The sequence below is a fragment of the Microtus pennsylvanicus genome, chromosome 7, assembly GCF_037038515.1.
Source record: "Microtus pennsylvanicus isolate mMicPen1 chromosome 7, mMicPen1.hap1, whole genome shotgun sequence".
Taxonomy (NCBI): Eukaryota; Metazoa; Chordata; class Mammalia; order Rodentia; family Cricetidae; genus Microtus; species Microtus pennsylvanicus.
Window position 1 is genome coordinate 20,579,242 of NC_134585.1, and position 23,885 is coordinate 20,603,126.

The 23,885-nt window shown below is 42.6% G+C and overlaps 1 protein-coding gene across 4 annotated transcripts in view; it reads right to left on the reverse strand.

Annotated features, from left to right (window-relative positions):
- The window catches only part of Ctnna3 (catenin alpha 3), a 1,278,003-nt gene that overhangs the window by 1,214,952 nt on the left and 39,166 nt on the right, over window positions 1–23,885 (reverse strand). For all 4 annotated transcript variants that reach the window (XM_075980084.1, XM_075980083.1, XM_075980082.1 and 1 more), the window contains exons 2-3: window positions 16,805–16,908; window positions 1,993–2,185 (exon numbers count right to left, since the gene is read on the reverse strand). In XM_075980084.1, the coding sequence (XP_075836199.1) occupies window positions 1,993–2,185; window positions 16,805–16,903 (292 nt within the window). In that variant the 5' untranslated portion in view covers window positions 16,904–16,908. The remainder of the gene's footprint in view (window positions 1–1,992; window positions 2,186–16,804; window positions 16,909–23,885) is intronic.

The window sequence follows — 23,885 nt, forward strand, 5'->3', positions numbered from 1 at the left end:
CCCTGGGTCGCACACACACGCTGTGTGCATACACAGATACGCATGCACGCACGCACATAGACACTCCACATGCACATACAACAATAATTAACAAACGTAATTTTAAAAGGAAAAAATGGGAGAAAAGCCAAATACAGTGATTACCATGACAGGGTGAGAAGATGGGGGCAGTGAGGGGATGGGGGACGGTGCAGGGCAGAAGGTGTCAAAGGGGGGAGAGTGGAGCTGGGGTTCTAATGAACGGTGCGGCTGCAGTGAGGCCAAGTAAGGAACCATCGTGAACCAGGGCATTAAGTGTTTTGTCACCAAAAGGTGAGAATTAATCATGTGAGAGGAGGTCTGCACCCCCGTACCCCACTGTAGAAACTGTTCGCAGCATGAATCCCATGACACTGTGCTGTGCACCTCAGAATTGACTTTAAGAGGTACGAAACCAAAAATTACAATATAAACATAATCCCCTAGATCTGTATTTGGTTTAAAGTTGACTGGCTGTTATGTTTATTTTTATTATGAAATTCTCTCTCTCTCTCTCTCTCTCTCTCTCTCTCTCTCTCTCTCTCTCTCTCTCTCATGCACACACGCACGTGCCAAGGGTGTCCACGAGATAGCTCAGGCTGGCCAAGAACTTGCCATCCTTCAACCACAGCCTCCTGAATACTGAAGTCACAGAACCACCATATCCGGCTATTTCTGATTTTTTTAAAATTGTACTAGGGTTTAGAGGAGAAAAACATTTAAACAACTCAGACATTTTTTATGAAGTTGAACAAAAAAGTTCTAGTTTGTTTTCCCTCCCAAAATAGTTTCAGCAAAAGTAATAAACATAAAATCATCAAATAGTTCTTTTTAAGATATCTTTCAGGACTAGAAAATGGATCCATGGATATAGTGGTTTCAGAGCAAACATGAGGACCTGAATTATGATCCCTAGCACCCACGTGAAAAGGGAAAAAATACCTTGGATGTAGCAATACAATCTATCACCCTAGCACTGGAAGGCTGAGACAGGCAGTTCCCGTGGGCTTGATAGGCAGCTAGCCAAAACTACAAGGTCCAGATTCAGTGAGAGACCCTGTCTCAAGTAAATAAATAGATCATTTATACATAGGTATAGGCAGACAAACAGATAGATAGATAGATAGATAGATAGATAGATAGATAGATAGATAGGCAGGCAGACAGACAGACAGATAAATGATGGATAGATAGATGATAGATAGATAGATAGATAGATAGATAGATAGATAGATAGATAGATAGATCATACATACATACACAGACAGACAGACACTCCAGCATCCACCTCTGGCCTTCATGTATGCCTGTGAAGAGCAACTGAACAAATGAACCTTCATAGGCACAAATTAAAATTTTTAAATCTTAATTTAAATATCCTGAAGATGAGACTTGTAATCTTCGGGCGGGGTGGGGGGGGTTGATTGTTGTGTTATCATAGTAAAACATCAAAAGGCAGAATATGTGCTTTTATTATGTAACATAGGCAAGCACAGCATGGAGTATGTGTGGTTTTCACAAGGCCTTACCCAAAAATGGGGGGAGGGGGGCTTGGTAAACCTAAGCTTCCAAACACTGAAAAGTAGAAAATATATTTCTGAGCCCATCAGAGAAGAAATGTCTCCTGTTTAAAAAAAAAAAACAAAAAAACTTTACAATTCGTTGTGTATGGGCAAAGGCATCTCTCATTTCATTAAACCTCTCCGGTTATTATGGAGAGGCTGCAATGCAGTATTGTTGGAGGTGGGGAGCTGTATTCAGAGACTCAGTAACCAGAGAAGAGCCAGGGCTGGGACTCCATCTTGGAGCTGCCTAATGAGCCACCCTGCCTCCCACGGCTCGCTCTTCACAGCTGTGTGCAAGACTAATAGACTCAAGCCTGCAAAACAAAACACCCACAACCCACAAGTCCACTGCAGCAGCTAACACCCTGAGGATAGGCAGGCTGCTCCTGCCTTCCTTCAGAATACTCACTCTCTCTGCGAACTTCCTGGAGTGCAGCTGTGAGCTCTTCCTTTAAAGCCCTTGCTTCCTTGGCGATCTTCTCCCCCTTGTCTAACAGGTTCCAAGTTGCTTCCTCCACAGAAGCCAGGAGAACTCTGGCTCTCTTAGAGCGTCCCTTTTTCCTGTTGGAAGGGTTCTGCGGACAGTTGACAAGTGTGGTAACCTAAAATTGGAGGAAACACAAAGGAACTTACTGAACGTCTGGTAGGGGGAACCCAGCCTTGAGAGATACCAGTGCAGAAGAAACAGAATCATGTCCCAGTAACCAGACTCATTCGGGGGACTGTTGTTACATTCCTTCAAGGGCAGCCACCAGAATCCCAACTGAGGGTTAGAAAGGAGAGTCCTGGTTATGGACCCCATCAAGTTTTCCTACTGATAAAAGCCTGAGAGGACTCTGGGTGTGTGGGAAAGATTCGTGTTTAGAAAGAAGTGGAACGATGGGCACAGTACACTGGTGGCATGGCCCAGTGGGTAGGGTGCTTGACTGGCAAGCGTGAGATCCTAAGTTCGAGCCTTAGCACAGCTCGCACCAGGTGTGGTGGCGCACATCTGCTATCCCAGCACTGGGATGGTGGGGGTAGAAAGATACCAGGAAACAGCGTTCAAGGTCATGATCCACTCTCAGAGGCTCAAGGACCTTCACGGGCTGAGGGCAGTAAGATTGAAAGACAGAGGGAGTAGACGTCTGCAGTGAAATATTACTTGCTGGACGCAACAGGCCATTGCACACGTGAGCGAGCCTACAGCAACTGTGACTATAAACACAAGCCTGTGCAAGATCGAGTCGGACAAAACCCCAGCGTGGATTGGGGGCCGGCTATGGAGTTGCAACCCTCGTTGAGGAGCTATTAGCAGTTGACGGATGGTGGGAGAAAGAGAGTCAGTTTTCTCCAGAAACTCGGGCCCTGAGAGACTAGCCATACTCCCGATAGATGGTCCTACCCGCATGCATGTGCAGGCATCGCTAAGTGGGCTCAGTGGGTTTTTAAAAAGAAAGAGCACATAAAGTTGGGAAGGAGAAGTGGTGGGAGAATAAGGGAGGAGTGGGAGAGGAGGGAATGGGGAGGTAGATTTGATCAGAACGCATTATATGTGTGCATGAACTTCTCCATTTAAAAGGGGGAATATATTTAAAAAACAAAATTCATACTATTACTTTATGAGAAATATCCATTGCTTCCATTTCTTAATTAAACCTTGGGTCCCAGAAGAAATTCTGGGATAAAACTTGTATATAGCAGAAAAATTACTTGAATCCAGTGTATGAATTAGGACACCTGGGGCTCCTGCTGAAATCAGAGCTCCCATGATAAGCCAGTGAGAGGCTATGTTAATTAGCTAGGCTGACTCTTTCCACAAGGCATACACCTATCAAATCACCATCGTACCCCCTCAATATACACATTTATTTGCCAACTGGAAACAAGTAAGCAGAGCCAGTGAGGTGGGTGGTAAAAGTATGCTAATGACCAGAGTTCCATCCTGGGAGCCACAGGAGAAGGAGGACACTAATGCCTGGCAGTTGTTCTCTGGCCTCCACAAGCACTCCATGGCACATGTGCCCACACATAGTATACATATGCACGCACACACACATTAACAATAAATAAAATTGAAAAATAAGGGGCTGACTATGAAAAATCAGTGTGGTAGTTCCTCAGGATGCTGGGAACAGATCTATCTACCTCAAGATCCAGCTCTATCACTCTTGGGCATCTCCCCAAAGGACTCCACGTCCTACTACAGAAACACTCGCTCATCAATATTCATTGATGCTCTGTAAATAGGAGCTGGAAATTGGAGACAACCTAGATGTCCATTAGCAGATGACTGGATAGTGAAAATGTGTCCAGCGACACAGTGGTCAGCTGGTGTAGGAGGTCCTTCTGTCTTTATGTTGCTTTCGTTGGTTAATAAAGAAACTGTTTTGAGGGCTGGAGAGATGGCTCAGAGGTTAAGAGTATTGCCTCCTCTTCCAAAGGTCCTAAGTTCAATTCCCAGCAACCACATGGTGACTCACAACCATCTGTAATGGGGTCTGGTGCTCTCTTCTGGCCTGCAGGCATACAGACAGACAGAATACATGACCAACAGGGAAACATCTTGGAAGAAGCCTTTGTTTTCTTACTATGAAAATAAGAACAGGAGCTGGAGATCTACTCAGCCGCTTGCCTGGCATGTACCATGGCCTGGGTGGATTTCCCCACATAACTGACTACCTATAATCCAGGCTTCGCGGCCTACACCTGTAATCCTGTAACAGTTCAAGTCCATCCTCAACTACATAGCCAGTTGGAGGGTCCAGATCTTATCTCAGACAGAAAGAAAAGAAGGAGTGGGGGAGGAGGCGAGAAGGAGGAGGGAAATCCCATTATCCAGTTAGACTACAAATTGGCTCAGTGCGGTCCAGTGCTTTCACAATTCATAACGAGACACGCTGCATGTGTATTTTCTAGTCTGTGCACAATGGAGGTACAAAAATTGGCCACCACAATCCCTGTCAAAGGTGCTTTCTTTAGGCCTAATCTTGTCTCCCCCGCCCCAGCCTCCACCTCCCACGCGAGTGTGATGTGGGCAGTTCACAGCACACTGGGATGCTTTACCAGCAGCTGAAGGGCACCTAGAAGATGACAAGCAGCCTGGTGGATCACCGGGGCTTTCACAGACACCAAACGGCAAGGTTCTCTGCCCCTGTTTGCAGAGTTAAAAAGTTTTTGTCCAGATTAACGCCTATATTAAAACTCCGGTTTGAAGCGGAGCGGAGTGTCTCGTCTGAAAGGTTCCCTCCCACCGCGCCTAAGTGCACAGTTTCCCACGGCACAGTCTATTGTTGAATCCTCCAAGCACCAAATGCTTCCCGCAAAACACCCTAACCTTTGAAATTAAAATGAGCGTCCTAGAAATGCTTTGTTCTTTATACTAAATGCCACAGAAGTGAGAATTGTGAACGAGAACATTGTATAAGAGCATTATGCTTATGTTTAAAAAAAAATGCAACTGCGACTTGTAAGCTGTTCACTTGTGTATGTAGTTTGAACCCAAATCTTCTTTTAAAGCACCCCAATATAGTTATTTAATATTGGCTAACGTTAAGTGACATTCCCAATAACTCGTTTTTACCTGTTCAGAAAGAGACCTCAGTTCACCCAAGGGCTGTCACCTACTTCTGTCAGCCACTGTGACTAAGCACAGCAGGTGTGCCTCACCCAGGAGGAGGGGTGCCTGTGTTATTGGAAAAGGTCTCTCATCTCGGAAGGAAAACCAGCAACCAGTAAAATTCACTTTAACATATTCTGTATAATCATTCCTCTTTCTTCGTTTTCCTTTACAGTACAGAGAGCTATTTCTATAACGAATGCAAAACTTGGGGTTGAACCTGCAGCAGAGATGATCCTACAGAATCCAGTATATTTTACCTCCTTTATATTTTGTCACAAATACATAACCTTCCCCTTCCCTCATTTTTTTTTTTGGTGGGGGGAATTTTAGAAGATTTTTAAATTTGGGAAATCTCTAGGCTTGTAGCTTTATTGAGCAGGCACGGGTTTGTTCACTTGCCTTTAGTCTGCACCCCTGTCCTTTGCTACAAAAACACCTTCACCGAAGATAAAAAGGAAATGCATTATATTGAAGTATTGGAATGTCATTCATAATGAAGCCTGTTATTTTATACAGTTAGTATATGCTTACAAATAATAATAATAAACCAGTTCTGGTGGCACAGGCCTGTAATCCAACCTAATTGGGAGGCTGAGACAGGAGGATCATAAGTTCAGGGCCTGTCTGGGCTGTATGTATATATATAATTATACATATGTAGCAGGGAGATGGGCTTAGGGATGTGGCTTGACAATAGGATGCTTATGCTTGCCAAGAATGTTCAAGGTCTGATCACTAATAATACAAATAATTAAATAATAATAAAAAATACAGGAAGGCCTCCTCTCATAGAAATGGTCTTAAGTTAGCTGTCTCAAGTAATATGTAAAGAAGAAATTCCTACTTTAATTCTGAAAGTCAAACATTTCATGCAACCAGATATATCCTAAGTGGTGTGCAGTCACTATGCGTTGAATGTTAGAGAGCCAAGAAGCAGTCTGTGTGATGTTTCTCACCAGGTGTACTGGGCCATCTCCTCGCACAACCCACAGTGCACTGGACTCTAATCCTGATGGATTTCTCTAGATGCTCCAAAGACACTGAGGATTGAACTGGTATCCTTAGTGAACCAACCTCTCGCTTGACCTTGTAGCAAGCCACGCCATCACGCGATAGGAGTAGTAGGGACTATGATAGGCGCCTGTGGTTTGCTCTTGCTTGGTGCATGAGTGTAGTGATTGCTTTGACTCCCGGCTCCCGACACTTGCTCCATGGGAAGTGTTTAAATGCCAACTGGAGTACCACATTTCTGCTCCATAGTTGTGTTCTTTCCCAATCAAACTCTAATTTCTTCTTCATACTCTGCTATCACCATGGTATTAAAAGGCCATGTTAACAGACATCTCTTTTCTTGTTGATGAGCTAAAATGCTTTGAATTTTTAACCTTCCTCTGGTAGCTCACAGGAACCTTCAGGACTACTTTTGTTCCTTTCAGTTAATTTTAATTTGTGTAATAAGATACATGACATTTAAGCCATGTTAAAATTAAAAGTTAAAAGCCTTAACTTTGCCAAGGTTTTGAAAGAGATTAGGAAAGTAGAAAAGAAGAAAATTCATAGAAAAGTTCTATGGTGACCTGTCAAAAAGACTCCCAGGGCTTGGGAGCGGGAGGAGAGGTCTTCTCCAAGCCTCTGATCAATGTAACTATTCTTTACTTCCAAAACCAACCCAGACCTGCTCAACAAAGGTACTAAGAAAGGCTGAGGGATTGTGAACCTTTGCGGGCCTCTGAATCAACGTTCAACAGTCTCCCAAAGTCAACCACCAGCTCCTTTCTGCTCATTTCAAGGCAATAAACATTTATTGAGCACATACTGTGTTGGAAACAGTACTGTGGGGATTTAAGAAATAAAAAAAATGAATAAGCTCCGAGACGGTGATGAGGACAGCACACAGGCTGTACCGCAGCAGGAAGAGCAAATTGCTGACACTTCTGTAAGGACAGACAAGGTTCTGCAGAGCCACAGTCACAAAGATGAAACGGGCTTCCAAGAAGAGCCCTGAAGGACACATGGCTTTCCACCAGGAAATACAGGGGTAAACTAGGTGGTCCTCAACCAGGGGCTGGACTCTGGGTGGGAGGTAGAGAGACAAAAAGATTAGGTCTGGATACTCATCTCAGACATCAACTAGAGAAAAGAAAATAGCTAAAAATCAGGAAAAGAATTTATGGAGCATGGCTTTCATGGGAGGAGGGAGACGCCTTAGCTCGTCTGTGGAGTATGAGCTTCCGGTTTAGATGGAGGAAGAATATGTGCAGGATTGAAGGGTGAGTCGGATGATTAAGTCTGTGGCCTGCTTTAACCCTCTGTTCTGGTACTACGGCATGATTTTTCAGACGCCCTCATCATTTCAGGAGACAATCCAGTTCTGGGGGCATGGTTTATCCTGTTTAGGAGTATGCTGTAACTTAACAGAGCAAATACCATAACAAATATATATATATGTATATATATATATATATATACACACACACACATTGGGCTTTTATACAAATCCTCACATGTGTGGGAGTGTGTGTGTGTTTTCTAAATCAATTCCCCTAATCATTATCATAAAAAGAAAATTTTTAGAAATTCTAAATAAATAACTCCTCTGTGCACAATGTATCTAGAGTTTGATCAGTTCAAAGTTATCCAGAAGCAAATGTCTTATAGCCAGTCTTTTGTGTCAAAAAGAGAGGAGGGTCACAAAATCAGATGACTTATTTTCATATTTGTTTTACTTAAACCCTCATGTTAGTTCATTTGCTAGGGATACTAAAAACCAAATGCCACAGATTAGCAAGTTTACACAACAGAAACTTAATTTCTCTCAGTTCTAGAAACCAGAAGTCAAGGAAGCTTGGTTCTTTCTGAAACTATTCCTTGGTTTCCAGAAGCCCAGCTTCTAACCACGTCCTCACAGGTTGTTGGGAGCTGCGAATCTCCAGATCCTGAATTTCTTGTAAACAACTTGTTTTCCTCTGCTCTGAGACAGCCTGCAGCTGCTCTGAGCACGAGACCCTCGGGAGTTCCTGATGGCAGGGGAGTGGGTTCAGCTGGGACGTGGCTATCCCTATATAAGCTGCCAATGAACACAATAAAGGGAGCATTTTTGGGGCATTCCTGTTTCAAGGATAACCCGTGTCTCTGTCTTTGTGTGTTTCAATCTCCAGGCACGACACTGGCAAAAGGTCCTATAGTGCAGGCGCCGCATACCATACTGTCACGTGGTACAGGCTGGCGCTACAACAGGTCACAGGGACACATTTCTGTATGTCCACATGCATCACGATCTCTATTTATCGTGAGTGTGTGTGTGTGTGTGTGTGTGATGACTGTGTATAAGTGTAGGGGTGCCCATGTACCGTGACTCACAAGTGGAGCCAGAGGGTAGCTTTATGGAGTTGGTTCTCCCCTTCCACCCGGGTTCTGAGGATCAGGCTGAGGTGCCAGACTTCTACAAAAGGCCCTTTGGTGCATGGTAATAGCAACCCTTGAGGAAACGTCACCAGTCTACAGAGAATTCTAGACCAGCCATTCCACAGAAGTAAGTTCAAAGGTCATCACACTAATCCCAAGACCCAGTTTCTCACCGCATAAACACATAAACAGGATACACCCCGGCCACCTATTCCTGATCATTTTGTGTAAGGGACAGAGTAGTTACCAAAAGACACTGTTGAAATCATTGAATCACAGCACTTCACCAACTTGCTAGCTGAATAATGTATCCCATCCCCATGCTGATGAGGAAGGCCAGAACTTATAAAAGATAAAGAAGCAAACGTGTCCTGTGGGCAAATTTGTAATCCCCTACAAGCATCAAAAAGAAAGGCAACTTTAAATGTTTATAGCTGCTGTGAAATGCCTTCTCATTTCAGAAATATTAAAATGCAAGGTGAAGGATATAGAAAATGTGTCTAACCTGAACAAAATTGGTATCTTATGAATCCAAGCTAAGAATAAAAATCATTTCTGTTAAACACAAAAACCCATCTGCGTACTGGAGAGTTGACTCGGGAGTTAAGAGCATTTGCTGCTCCTTCTGGAGGACCTGAGTTTTGAGTTCGGATCCCAGAACCCACGCCAGCCAACTGCAGTCATGTGTACATATACAACATTTTTAATTAAATAAATCTTAAAGTCTGCAAACTCACATATCATATTTAGTGAGTCTTTATTTGCAATGTTCACTTTCATGGCTATCTATCATACACTATATATAAATATATATATATATATATATATATATATATATATATTCAGTTATAAAGTTAGAAAAACATAACAAGGCAGAGTTTTAGGGCAAGCTTTAGACCTAGAGGAAGAGCTGTCCTTGTCATTGGCTGATATAATGTCCAGCTCAGCAATCCCCACATCGCAATCACCTGGGAGCTTTCAGGATGACTGCCTGGCGCTACTCCCTGAGATTCCGATTTAGCTAGCTTTGTGTGGGGCCTGGGCGTCAGGATTTTTTTAAAGCCCCCCAGATGATGTTAGTGGGCAGTGAAGGCTGAAAAGCACTGGGCTAACAGAATCCTCAACGGTAACAGGAATTTTCGGAATTGCCTGGTTAGCACTCTGCTGCCAACGGAGACTTTTGTGTCTCTCGTAGGATTTGGTCACAAACAACTCCACCACAGTTTGTATCCCATGAGGCTTTCAACTGAGTGTGAGAGAGTACCCATCCTTACAATTTCTTCTGGAGTGAGCGCAGAGTATCTCAGCCAGAAAATGGTCACTCCAGAACTGGGACCTGAAAACTATCCCTGGAGAAAAATCTGGACACGCGCTTGTTTCTGACAAGAAGAAATGTCTACTCTCTTGCCAGGCCCATTTGTTTAGATATTGTCTATGGCTGTCCTCATACTTGTGAGGGCAGCATACCTGCAACCCATGAGCTATCAAATCTGAAGCTATTCACTATCTGAACCTACTAAAAAAAAAAAAACATGAAGATTGCCGTCATTGGTCTAGAGTCATGGAGGTTGAGCCTATCTCCAGAGATTGCCAGGGGATTCTATGAAGGATTGAGTCACCTGTCAAGCGGCGTAAATGACCACAGCTTCGGAGATGGGACCGTTCCACCATTTCACCGAGACAAACACGATTGCCCCCCTGCATCTCCTAATGAGCAGATGGGTCGTGTTTTTCAGTGTCTGACACCTGGCTGCCTATAAAATCAGTTTACAAGTGAGGGGAGGCCACATTTCAAAGCTAAGTTAAATGTGCCATCTATGAAGTCACAGAGGAAAAGATGAGCTGTGTTTGAAAGATAAAAACATTAGCGGTGGTACTAAACGTTGTGGGACACACTTATAATCCCAGCACCCAAAAGGCTGACAAGGGGTGACAAAAAGCTAACATGCCGGTGGAGTGGAGACAACAGTGTTGGAGCAAGTAGGAAAATACCAGAATTTGATATTAAGGGGGAAAAAGGTCTAGGAATCAAACTGAGGAGAGGTGAAGGGGTCCGGCCCTCCTGACACCTGCCGGTGGCTCATCTCAGAGCCCCCAGGTCTGGGGACACTGAGGACACTGAGGACACTGTGGACACTCTGACAGATGTCACATGTGCCCCAGCTGGAGCCCACAGTATTTCAGTTTTTCTTTGTTTTACTTTAATTTTAAAAAGCAGCTTCCTTTTTCTGAACCATTTGTTTCTCAGGAAACGCTCTAGCCTAGCAGCTTTCCCCGGGGGAGCAGTTTCCTGGCTGTGAAAGATGCAGAAGTTGAAAAAGTCACTGTATTAGATATCGACTCAGCTGTTCTGAAGCACCTTCAACTTTAAAACATTATGATAAACTTTATTTCTTCATCCTCCCATAAAAATAACATCGTTATGCTTATTAAGCATTAGGCCTGTAAGTACTGCAAAGACATTTAATTTACTAACTCTTCAGATCATATATTAAAGTAAGAAGTCCAATATTTACTCGGGTAAATATTACTCTACGAGAACATGATGTGTGTACAGAATTGTCTGCAGGACTTCTTTTGACCTTTGAGGTTAGTCGCGGTATCCAGTCTATTGATGGGATAATCAGCAAGGGTGCACGTAAAAAGTTTAGAGATATCAAAGAAGCCCTGCTAGCTTGGTCCCTGTGGCTGTACTGTAACACTGACCAAAAACAACTTGGAGAGAAAAGGCTTTTATTTGACTTACAGTCAGGGTTCATCGCTTACCGAAGTTGGGTCGGGAACTCAAGCGCGAACGTGGAGCAGAAACCACAGAGGAATGCTGCTGGCTGGCTTGCTCTCTGACTGGCTCCGAGTCTCGTGCTCAGTCGGCTTTATTACAAATGCCAGGACCACCTGCCGAGGGACGCCCTGGCCCATAATGGGCTGGGCCCTCCAGTGTCGGTTACCGATCAAGACAAACCCACCTAGTCACGCCCACAGGCCAATGTGGCCTAGGCAACTCCTCAATAGACTTTCGACCCAAATGCCTCTAGTTCATGCCAAACTGACAAAACTAAGACAGAAATATAAGTAAATGATACTAAGTTCACACAAAATGGGCATGGACAACAATCACAATCTGAAAGAAATAAAGGGCAAATTCTGTTCTTGGAGATTAAGAGCACCCAAAGGTGACAGAAGTCCTTCTGATGAGTCAGAAGCCAACCAGCTCTGTCTGGAGAAGAGAGGGAAATTCGCTCTTTGAGCCCCTTGCAGCCACTTGTATAAACTGACGTATGTGACTGCTTACCTAAATGCTTGCTTTTTCTCTTTCTCTCCCCCCCCCTTTCTTTCTTTCTTTGTGGTTTTGGGACTCAATAAGAAATTTTTCTGAGTTGGAGTACAGCAGAATTCTCCCTAGATGGCTGCGAGAAATTAAAACATTGTGTTTAAAGGAGCTGCCACTGGCACCATTCATGTCTCTCCTTGCGGTGATGGCCCCCATGGACCCATATATTTGAATACTTGTTACCCGGTTGGTAGAAATGTTTGTGAAGGATTAGGGGGTACGGCCTTGTTGGGGTGAGCTCTGGGGTACTCAGTGTGTCTAATATGTAAATATTTAGGAGACTGTGTGGAAGTGGAAATGGGGCAGAGCCATGGGGTATATGAGAGTTAGTAACGAGAGCCATAAAAATAATGTTCATTACTGATGCTCTAGTCCTGTATTTGCCTCTTTAAAATGCGGAACGTATTTAAATCGTAAAAATACATCTGAACTTTTGCCAAAAAACCTTTATAAAGGGATTTATTATTTTAAGAGATTTTAAGACTATTCCTTTAACCCACATTCAATATGAATCTGATGCACGGAAGATTCTATTTCGTGGAAAATGAGATTATTGATGGATCCATTACATAATGACTTCGGCATGATCTAGCGGTTTATGTCCCCTTCGGAGAGGCAGCACAGAGGTGCAAACCCCTGGAAGCGCAGTTCTGCATAAATAGACTTTCTGCACTCCACTGCCACTTTCCGATCTCACAAGTGATAAAATGCAGATGCCTGCAGTTGCAATCATAAAAATGTAATTGCCGAGAAAAAAATTATTTCTGACCCATTGGAGGAATTTATTGCAAAGGGATGCACTGTGTAAGTTATCACATTGAGAAAATGAAGGCGAATGATTGAAATCTATCCCGGGCTGAGCCTCCCTGCAAAATGACCTGGTGATTTACCTGTGCTCAAGAGAAAGAAAAAAAAGATGAAAGATAAATCAGATTTGGCAGGGAAGACTCTGATTACTGTAAAAAGAGCAGAATAAAGATTTATGCATAAATGAATTAAGAACTTGGAGTGACAGCATAGTTAGTATCTATGACCAATTACTCCAAAATTAAAGTGTAATTTTGATTTTGAATTATGTGCCAAGATAAGTAATTCCAGTGCAACTTCACGAGTAAAAGAATTTGACATAAAGATAAACAATGAGGAAACGTGAGAATTTTTTAATGGAGCTACTAAACTGGTGACTTTAATGTAAAGGAGATGCAGTTCTATTAAAATGTATTTAGCATGATCAGTACTGTATCATCTGCTTGCATAAACCATGCAACTATTGAAACTAGGAACTCTCTGGAAGGGGCAAGATAAGGACAGGACCTAGGAGCCTATTGATACAGAAATCAATAAAATTATATATACACATAAATAATTATTATTAAGCAATTTTAGGAAAAGCAATTATTGCCATTTGTCATTGTGAATGAACCACATCTTCATTGTTGCAGTCAACAGAGTCCACAGGCACAAAGGAAAGCACTGCACAGTCTCACACGGGAAATCACAGAATAGCACAAAATACTGATTTTCAGGATCTCAAAGAGGGGGTATTGAAAATGGGAAGTTTGATCGAACGATACAAATTCGGGGGGGGTGTTGACCTACGAGCCATGGCCTCTCATTTATCACACAGTAAACTAGAACTAAAATATCAAAATATGGGAGAAAGGCAGCTATTTGAAGGGATGCTGTGATAGTCTCCCATGAAATAAATGATCATTTGATCGTATGAGTGACCATTCTTAGTCAGCAAGTAAGGCCTGATTTTATGGACTGGACTTTTAAATTTCTTAAAAAATGTTTTTATCAGCATAGCTCATGCATAAAATGGGTCTTATGCTGGCATTTTCATGCACAGATAAGATTATTTGGGTCACGCTCACACCATCACCATTTCTTACTCCATCCCACTCACACTGTTGGATTTTCCTGATGCAGAGTTGAAGGAATCTGTTCACTGATGCACATCTAAATATTTTACCTTTAACAGCGAACCTGACAGAGCCAGACTCTCCTCTTGGCCTACCTTCCATTGTGCACCAGGCCCCTTCTTCCAAAGACACTAAGCTCTCAGGGTTCGCTTGGGTAAAAAACTACAGTGGCTTTATATCTGATTATTCAAAAGTGTTCTTGTCTTTTCTGGGGATGCACAGTGGAGCAGCTCTGAGGACAGACACGGGACATGTTCTCACTGAACTCAAATTGAGACCCACTACTGAGAAGGCAATTTAAAACATTTTGGTGATAGCTGACTTTTATATTAACTATTGCTGTCTAAAAGGCACTAAAACCTGAAATTAGTACTGCTTAAGCCAGTTCCTGAATGCTTTCATGTTGAGAGACAAAACAAATCTATCTATCTGTCTGTCTGTCTGTCTGTCTGTCTGTCTGTCTGTCTAGCTATCTATCTATCTATCTATCTATCTATCATCTCTCTTTCTCTCTCCCAGGCTAAATTCAGACTCAAAGTGTTCCTATTTCTTTCTTCTGGGTGCACTATTATGTCTGGCTTTATTTTGTTTTTTTCTGACAAAGTTCACTAAAAAAATTAGAATCTCCCTGGAGTAGGGCAAAGAAAATTAAAACACATTCAATTTGCTACCAAGGAACAAACATTAGTGCATTATTTCCTTCTAAGACAGTAAAATAGTGGGTGATTTTCTCAGACCTTTATAATACAGAGAATGTAAACTCAGTGGATAGTGCAGGCCTGCCACGCCTCCTATTTGGGAGGATTAGGTAGCCTTGGCAACATATGCATATATGTATACTGGGTATGTATATATATGAACATACATATATATGTATGCATATATGTGTATACAAATATTCAGACATATGATGAATTAAGCTCTGGGAATCTAATTTGTGAATAGTATAGTAACTATAGTTAACAACACATATTCTATGCTTGGATGAAACAAATCTACAGTTTAGATACACATTAAGTGTCTTTGCTACACAAATACAAAATAATAGTTATGGACAATGATAAATATACTCATTAACTTGGCTATGGTGAAGCATATACACACATATATATGAACTAAAATGTTATATAACACACACACACACATATATATATATATGAACTAAATGTTCAGGGGGAAATGATAGTATATGGACAAATGATATATGACAAAATTGACAGATGAGGGGCTGGAGAGATGGCTCAAGATGCTGCAAAAGCAGCAAGTGCTTTTACAGAGGACCCAGAGTTTGGGTCCCAGCACCCATAACAGGTGACTCACAACCGCTAGCAATTCCAACCCCCGGGGGTCCAACCTTTTGTGACCCTGAAGGCATCTGCATACTCCCGGCTTGCACACACACACACACACACACACACACTCAGAAAAATAAGTATTTTTAAGTAATAGACTTTTAAAAGCTGAGTATACAGTCCTATAAGGTCAGTTATTTTAAGATAATAAATCTTAGACTTTAAGTCTACTGGGGTTTTGCAAGGAGAACCCTATGATGATGAAGGCCAAGTGTGCATCCACATAATTCTGTTGTGCTAGAATCTGCTTTATGAGAAAGTTCTTACACACAGCAACTAGTCCATAAATTATTAATATTTGTAGTTTCATATGACTTGAATATTGCTAAGACCTATAAGAAAATTTCAGCTGGGGCATTGGCAGAGTGATATGCTGAGCCTCAATAAACATTTAAGAATCATCAAGGACAAGCAAGCAAGATAAAGACAGCAGTGCATTAGTGACTGAGAACTCTCTCACAGACAGGAAAAGTAGGCACCCAGGTGCCACATCCACAGCGTCTCACATGAACACGATCGCACAGTTAGGAGAGTTTCATCTTTTCCAATTAAATAAAATTCTTCCAGAACATTTGCGTCCTCTTAACTATCTAGGTGGAACCAATATCATTTAGAGAGATGGTTATGATAGCTTTAGAACATACTAGGACACACACAGTTGTGCCCACTGTATCTTTGCCTGCGAATTCCTACAGACTGATACGGCAAGGCACTTGACCAAAGCATCTACTGGTTTCTGTTCGTACGTAAAAGGTGGTATTCGATAGGCTGTGACGATGCCTTCTGCTGATGCCAGCACTGGAAGGAACCCCAACTGAGGCAAGGGGATTGAGGTGAGCCTGGGCTACACAGGGCAACCCTGTCTCAAAAACTAAATAAAATGTAGTTTCTTTACAACCCTTTCTCTGCCCATAACAATATGGCAGCATCCTTCATGACTATCAAGTTCTAAGGGACCTCGAACTCACAGAGATCTGTCTGCCTCTGCCTCTGCCTCTGCCTCTGCCTCTGCCTCTGCCTCTGCCTCTGCCTCTGCCTCTGCCTCTGCCTCTGCCTCTGCCTCTGCCTCTCAAGTGCTGGGATTAAAGGGGTGTGTCACCTCTGCCTGGCTTATATACAGCTCTTAACATTATGATACACACATACAATCCCAGAACTAAGGTAGATGAAGCAAGGGGGGAGCATATGTTAGAGGTCACTCTGATGCACATAGACCCTATTTCGTTTGTGTGTGTGTGTTAATATTGCAGTTAATGCCAAAAAAAATCTGAGGGAAAACTTTCAGAATTATATTAGTAAAATCAAATACATACTTTTATGTTTTAATACCAGTTTATTGGGAGGAATTAAGACAAGGTCTCCATGTATAGACCTGACTGTCATTGAACTCACAAAGATCTATTTGCCTGCCTCTGCCTCTGGAATGCTAGGATTAGAGATATGCTCCACCACACCCAGAAGATACCAGTTTAAACAAAGGATGCTGTTAGGTGCTATAGTCATTCATACCTAGAGCCAAAGCCACCCTTGACTCAGTGCTATTCCCACCATCTTGAATTCTGCTAACACACAGCTGTAGCACATTGCAGCACCCGAAGTGCTCCTACCTGGATTATCAGCGGCTCCAGCAGCTTCTCCACAGTGACTGTCTGGATCTGCAGGTCGCGAATGTCCAAATTCAGGGGGATTGGTGCTTCTGCCGACATGGTGCCTGTACACGGACACACACAGAATAAAACAAGGCTTATCAATGAGGAGGAATTCTTTCCAAAGTAGAGGGTTCCTGACAATCATGGAATAAGTGAGTCTTCTGTTTGGCAGGATTTTTCATTCCTCTGAGGCTCAGGGTGCCAAATCCACCATAGGAGAAGCAAGAGGCTCCCAAGCTGTTGTCTGCTCGCATGCTGCCTGGGCTTAGCTCTAATGTATGCTAGTAAATTCATAACTGACTTTCAAACTTACCAACCAGGCTTCCATTTAATCAGTAGTCTTAATTGAAAGCTATTGCTGATCTCTTGATACATATCTGAGTAGGCAGGTCATCTGACTTTCATGAACTGGTGATGCTCAGGGACTTTGTATGTTTGCTGTTTGCCCATTCTTGTCAAGACTTAGATTAGAAGCCCGAAGACATGTGGTGTGTGTGTAGGTGTTTTCAAGGTTGCTTATTTGAGAGTTTGATTGTGAAAGAGATTGGGCAATTTTCTTTCTTGTATAGAGAAGAAACCAATAAGAATTTGAATAGCTATTAGAGGAAAAGAAGAAGCCCAGTTGAAAGCCCTGATATTTGGACAAGATGCAATGGTTTGAATGAGAAATGTTCCCCATAATCTCCAGCATTTGAACACTTCCTCCCGGCTCCCTTGACACTTGTTGACATTGTTAGGGAAGGTTTAGGAAGCGAGACCTTGCTGGTGGAAGTATGTCACCAGGGGCTGGCTTTGAGAGCTTAAGGCCTCACCCTACTGCCAGCTTGCTCGTTCCGCTTTGTGACTGTGGTCAAAGAAAGGAGCTCTCAACTTTCTGTTCCTAGCACCATACTATAGCTGCTGCCGTGTTCCCCACCGTGATGGACTCTTAAAGCTCCAGAACCATAAGCAAGCCCAAATAAACTCTTCCTTCTGTGAACTAACCGTAATGCCTCGTCACAGCAACAGAGAAGTGACCAAGTCACCAGACAACGTTAAGAAGAATAATTATTAAGTCGGGCATGGTACTTTAATCCCAGCACTCGGGAGGCAGAGGCAGGTGGATCTCTGTTTGAGGCCAACCTGGTCTACAAAGTGAGTCCAGGACAGCGAGGGCTGTTCACAGAGAAACCCTGTCTCAAAAAAAAAAAAAGAATAAGAATTTTTATAAATGATTCTTGAAGATATTAACCTCCTCATCCAGTTGTGTTAGTCTATGCTATTAACCCCAGCACCAAGAAAAGCAAAGAAAGCTGATTCCTGTGAATTTAAGACCATCCTAAATTCCAGGCCAGTCAGGACTACATAATAAGACCCTGTCCAAAATTTAATAATAATAATAATTTGAGAGGCTGTGGAGATGGCTCAGCCAACAAAGTGCCCTTCTTGTAAGCATAAGTCCTGAGCTGGGATCCCCATCATGCATGTAAAAGGGAGGCAAAAAGAACCAACAATGACTCAATCAACAGTGAGGAGCAGGAAGACAGAAGCACCCCGGGGGTTTGCTGGCAAGCTGGGCTAGCTGAACTGCTAAGCTCCAGGTTCAGTGAGACACCTTTTCTCCTGCCTAAGACCAAGGACTGGCATGATGGCTCTGCAAGTACAAATGCTAGACCTGACGAGCCTGAGTTCAACCCTCAGAACCATGCAAAGGTAGAAAAGGAAAACTAACTCTGCAAAGTTTTTCTCTGCTCTCCACACTCATCAATGCACACACACTGCTCACAATAATACAGTAAATAATCTAAAATAAGGTGAAGGGTGCAAGTGGAAAACCCAGACGCTGACCTCTGACCACATACACACACACACACACACACACACACACGAATCAATCGCTGAGATTTTCTATTCTTAATCACATAATCATGATTGGCAGTTCATAACATATTGAGACTGACACTGAAACTAATCTATAAACCATGGACACTATTAACTAAATTACTAAATCCACAAATCTGTATTAACCCTTGTCTGTCAATCATCATTCAGGAAGTGTTTACTCATGTCCACAGAGATAACCAAAATAAATCATAGATAGAGGAAAGTCATATATATATCAACTTAACCTACTTTAAAAATTAAAGGAAAAAAGGCTCAGCAGTTAAGAGCACTTACTGCTCTTTCAGAGGACCCACGTTCAGTTCCCAGCACTCCCATGGCAGCTCACAACCATCTCCATACCCAGGAGATCTGTCCTCTCTTCTGCCCTCTCTGGGCACCTCAACACACATGATGCACAGACACATACACTCAGGCACGCATACATACACATAAAATTAAAATAAATATTTTAAAAAGAAAAGAAAACCTTACAATGAACAGAAATACGCATCTATCAATAGAAAACCTTCCGACTTAGCGAATCCCTGCTCTCACCCACAGTTTCCCACAGCTTCGGGCTGAGCAAATTGACCCCCACCACATAAAAACACCCAACAATCTCCCAGGAACCATGAAGGAAAAAAAGAAATAGAAAGCATGAAGATTGCTCTAGTTTCTCTGGTCAGGAGTTTTAACTAGAAGGGCAAGTAATGGTTCTCTTTTTAATTCACTAATTGGCAATAATCAGACAGCTGGTGGACGGGTACAGAGTTACATAATATCAATCTTTTCAAGGCTCTCCCTAATCTCAATAATCCTAGGAGACCGAGTTATTCTCTTTCCTATATGTGTTTCCACCTCAGAATTGTAGGGTAGAGTCCATGTGCCTGCCCATCCCTCCGGTGAGAGTCTCCTCCGACTTTCCCCGCAGACTCTTCCCTTACCCCTATCCTCGGTCCATAAAACCAGCACTGGTTTGCTTGCCAATCTCCCCACTCCTAGTTCCATCCCACAGATCCATGCATTGCTATTGTGTGTATTCAAAGATATCCGTGACCCCTATGTCTATGGATAAGTGGAAAGATCAACACTTCACCAAGAGTGCCATCTAAGCTGTGAACTGGATGCAGAGAGAGATGAGACACAGAAACATCCCATAAGTAATCATATATATTGGTTCTCACCTTTGTGTTATATAATTTTGACATCGATAACAAAATTTGTTTAAACAAAAATAGAAGCAAATGCTGGAGAGTGCAGGAGTCATGAGCCTACTGCTCTTCAGATGTCACCACACATGGCCACTCTATCATTTCCATTTTTTATTATTGCTTTTTGAGGGAGGTCTCGCTATGTGGCCCTGGCTTTCTTGGAACTCTCTATGTAGATCAGGCTGGCTTTGGACTCACAGAGATCTGCCTACATGCCTATCAAGTGCTGGGATTCAAGGTGTGCGCCACCACACACAACTCAACGAATGCGTATCGACACAGACACATAAATTAATGGTAATAAAACTGCAATGGCTATAATGATACAGCTGGGGTTACTTGAACGAGAGTGTGCCTCCACATCATGGATGTGGACGGGGCTCATAACACCCCACCCCCTCCCTGTCGGCGGTTCGTGGTTGCTGAGGACGGGGCATCATTTTCTTCAGTGGTGTAGCCACTCATATGTTGCCCATGCTCCAGGAAATAACCTCCTGCCGGTGCTCATGCAAGCAACCCCAGTTAAACTCAATGGGCCACACACAAAGACATAAAAGTGGGAGGGCAAAGAAGGGTTTCCGTGGTACAGGGAGGAAGGGGGGTGAGAGGTGGTAATGTAATTTGAAGAGTGAAAAATCACTGAATTTTTTTATAGACATGTGTGAAATTGCCAAAGAATTTTTAACTGTGTATCTGAAATATTCTTGAGAAATTTTCTCCCCAGTGACTTAGCATCATATTTGTACATAATCTAAACACTGCAGTTCAAATGTGCTTATAATCAAATATTGTTATAAGACTTTTATTCTTTCATGTGTCTTCAGTGAAGTTTAATATTAAAAACAGGGATAATTATACTGAAATTCTCAAAGGAACCAATTATGACGAACTTAATAATTGATAAAAGCACTTAAGTACAGTCATGCTCTGAGGTTTTCTATACTATTCAAGGCACCAGTGCACGCTCTCTACTTCACAGACACTATCAAGACGTTGTACAGTTGACACAAGAAAGTAAATACACAGACTGAAGTAGAAGGAGAAGGACACTTTATAAATCGAGTGGGATGCCCCAGCATCCCCCTTGCTGTTTTTAAAATAACTACAATATACTATATATATTATATACTATATATATATATCCATTTGCACTAAATGTTGACAGTTTTATATAAATACCACCAGAATAGCTGATTGCAGAGATAGAGCAAGTTTTCTGAAACACAGCACTTTTCTAGATAGTTCTCTTAGTGAACATAATCCAAACAGCCCACGTGGGGCTCCCTCCCCACCTCAAGGCAATCAAACGTGCCCTTGTTCTCAGTCTGTGCTGAACTCCATTGCAAGTCACTTACAAGGACTGTTATCCCTTTACTTTTTGTTTATCTGTTCTTGGTTCTGAGACAGGGTCTCACCCAGCTGATAGCTCAGACTGGCCTAGAGCTCACTATATAACGTAGACTGGCTTCAACCCTCCTCCCTCAGACTCCCAAGTTCTTGGACTACAATCATGAGCCACCCACCATGCCTGGCTCTCCTTTACTTTTTTCTTCTTCTTTTCTCCTTCTTCTTTGTTTTGTTTGTTTGCTTGTTTGTTTTTGTTTTTGTGTGTTTTTTGAGAAAAGGATTTCTCTGTGTAGCCTTGCTGTCCTGGAATTTGCTCTGTAGACCAGAATGATCTTGAACTCATAGAGATCCGCTTGCCTCTGCTTCACGGGTACTGGGATTAAAGGTGTGTGCCAATACCATCTAGCCTTTCTTTATCTTTTAAAAGCCAGTTTGGTTTAAAAATTCAGGTTGTATTAGGATAGACAGATAGATAGATAGATAGATAGATAGATAGATAGATAGATAGATAGATAGATAGATAGATAGATAGATCACAAGTGTATCAATGGTACTGTGCATCACCATTAGGTGATGTGTGATACAGTCAATGGCCTTTTGGTTTAGACTGTTACTATGATATGTCTCACTGCTTTTCACTGTATAATTTCCTTAAAAGTATAGTCTCTCTTCTCAGACATTCTTTCAAAATATAGAACATATTCTTTTTTAAAAAACAAAAAAGAATCCTAAAACTACTAACACGTGTTTTCTCTTAATGCAACAAAGGACTAGAATGTTTTGGTTTGAGTTGGTTTTCAATCATTCTACCTGTCACTTTTCTTCCTTGTAACAAAGACATATCAAAACTGACAGAACATTACCATGGTGGCCTACTTTTTTTTTACTGTGTCACATGATTTGAATAGGAATGGATCCCATAGACTCCTGTGTTTGAATGCTTGCCCCATAGAGAGTGTCACTATTGGGAAATGTGGCCTTGCTGGAGGAAGTATGTCACTGTGAGAGCAGGCTTTGAGGTCTTAAAAATTCAAGTCAGTTTTACCTTCTGCTACCTGCAGATCAAATGTAGGACTTTCAGCTCCTTCTCTGGCATCACGTCTGCCTGCACACTGCCATGTCCCACTATGATGATGATGGTCTATGTGCATGCTGCCATGTTCCACTATGATGATGATGGTCTATGTGCACGCTGCCATGTCCCACTATGATGATGATGGTCTATGTGTACGCTGCCATGTTCCACTATGATGATGATGGTCTATGTGCACGCTGCCATGTCCCACTATTATGATGATGGTCTGCCTGCACGCTGCCATGTCCCACTATGATGATGATGGTCTATGTGTATGCTGCCATGTCCCACTATGATGATGGTGGTCTGCCTGCACACTGCCATGTCCCACTATGATGATGATGGTCTATGTGCTGCTGCCATGTCCCACTATGATGATGATGGTCTATGTGCACACTTCCATGTCCCACTATGATGATGATGGTCTATGTGCACGCTGCCATGTCCCACTATGATGATGATGGTCTATGTGCACGCTGCCATGTCCCACTATGATGATGATGGTCTGCCTGCACGCTGCCATGTCCCACTATGATGATGATGGTCTATGTGCACACTTCCATGTCCCACTATGATGATGATGGTCTATGTGTATGCTGCCATGTCCCACTATGATGATGGTGGTCTATGTGCACGCTGCCATGTCCCACTATGATGATGGTGGTCTGCCTGCACACTTCCATGTCCCACTATGATGATGGTGGTCTGCCTGCACACTTCCATGTCCCACTATGATGATGATGGTCTATGTGCACGCTGCCATGTCCCACTATGATGATCATGGACTAGAGCTCTGAAACTGTAAGCCAGGCCCAGTGAAATGTTTTCCTTTGGGGAGCTCACTGACTCCAGACTGACAGCAGGGGAACCAGCACAGGATCAGACTAGGCCCTCTGAATGTGGAAGGAGATTGTGTGTCTGGGGCAGTCTGTGGGACCACCGGTAGTGGTACCAGAATTCGTCCCTGATGCCTGAACTAGCTTTTTGGAGCCCATTCTCTTTAGGATACCTTGCTCATCCTAGATATGGTGGGGAGGGCCTTGGTCCTGCCTCAAAGTGATGTACTAGATTTTATAGACTCCCCATGGGAAGCCTTATCCTCTTTGAGGAGTGAATGGGAGGTGGAGTTGGAGGAAGGTGGAGGGAGCGGGAACTGGAATTGGTATGTAAAATGAGAAAAGTTTTTTGCATTTTTATTGAGTTCTACATTTGAGAAAAGATTTTTAAAAATAAATAATTTAATTTTTAAAAAAATGTTTTTCTTTATAAGAGTTGCCATGGTCATGGTGTCTCTTCACAGCAATAAAACCCTAAGATAATGTGTATGAGTGGCCTGCACGTATATCTGTGCACCACTTCAGAGGTCAGAAGATGACATTGGACCCCCTGGAACTGGCATTAACTGATGGTTGTAAGCTACTATGTGGGTGCTAGAAATAGAACCCGGTTCTTTGGGAGAGTAACAAATGCTATTTACCACTAAGCCATCAAGCCATCCCCCAAATGATGTACTTCAATATGTAATCCAGAGTCAATCTAAATA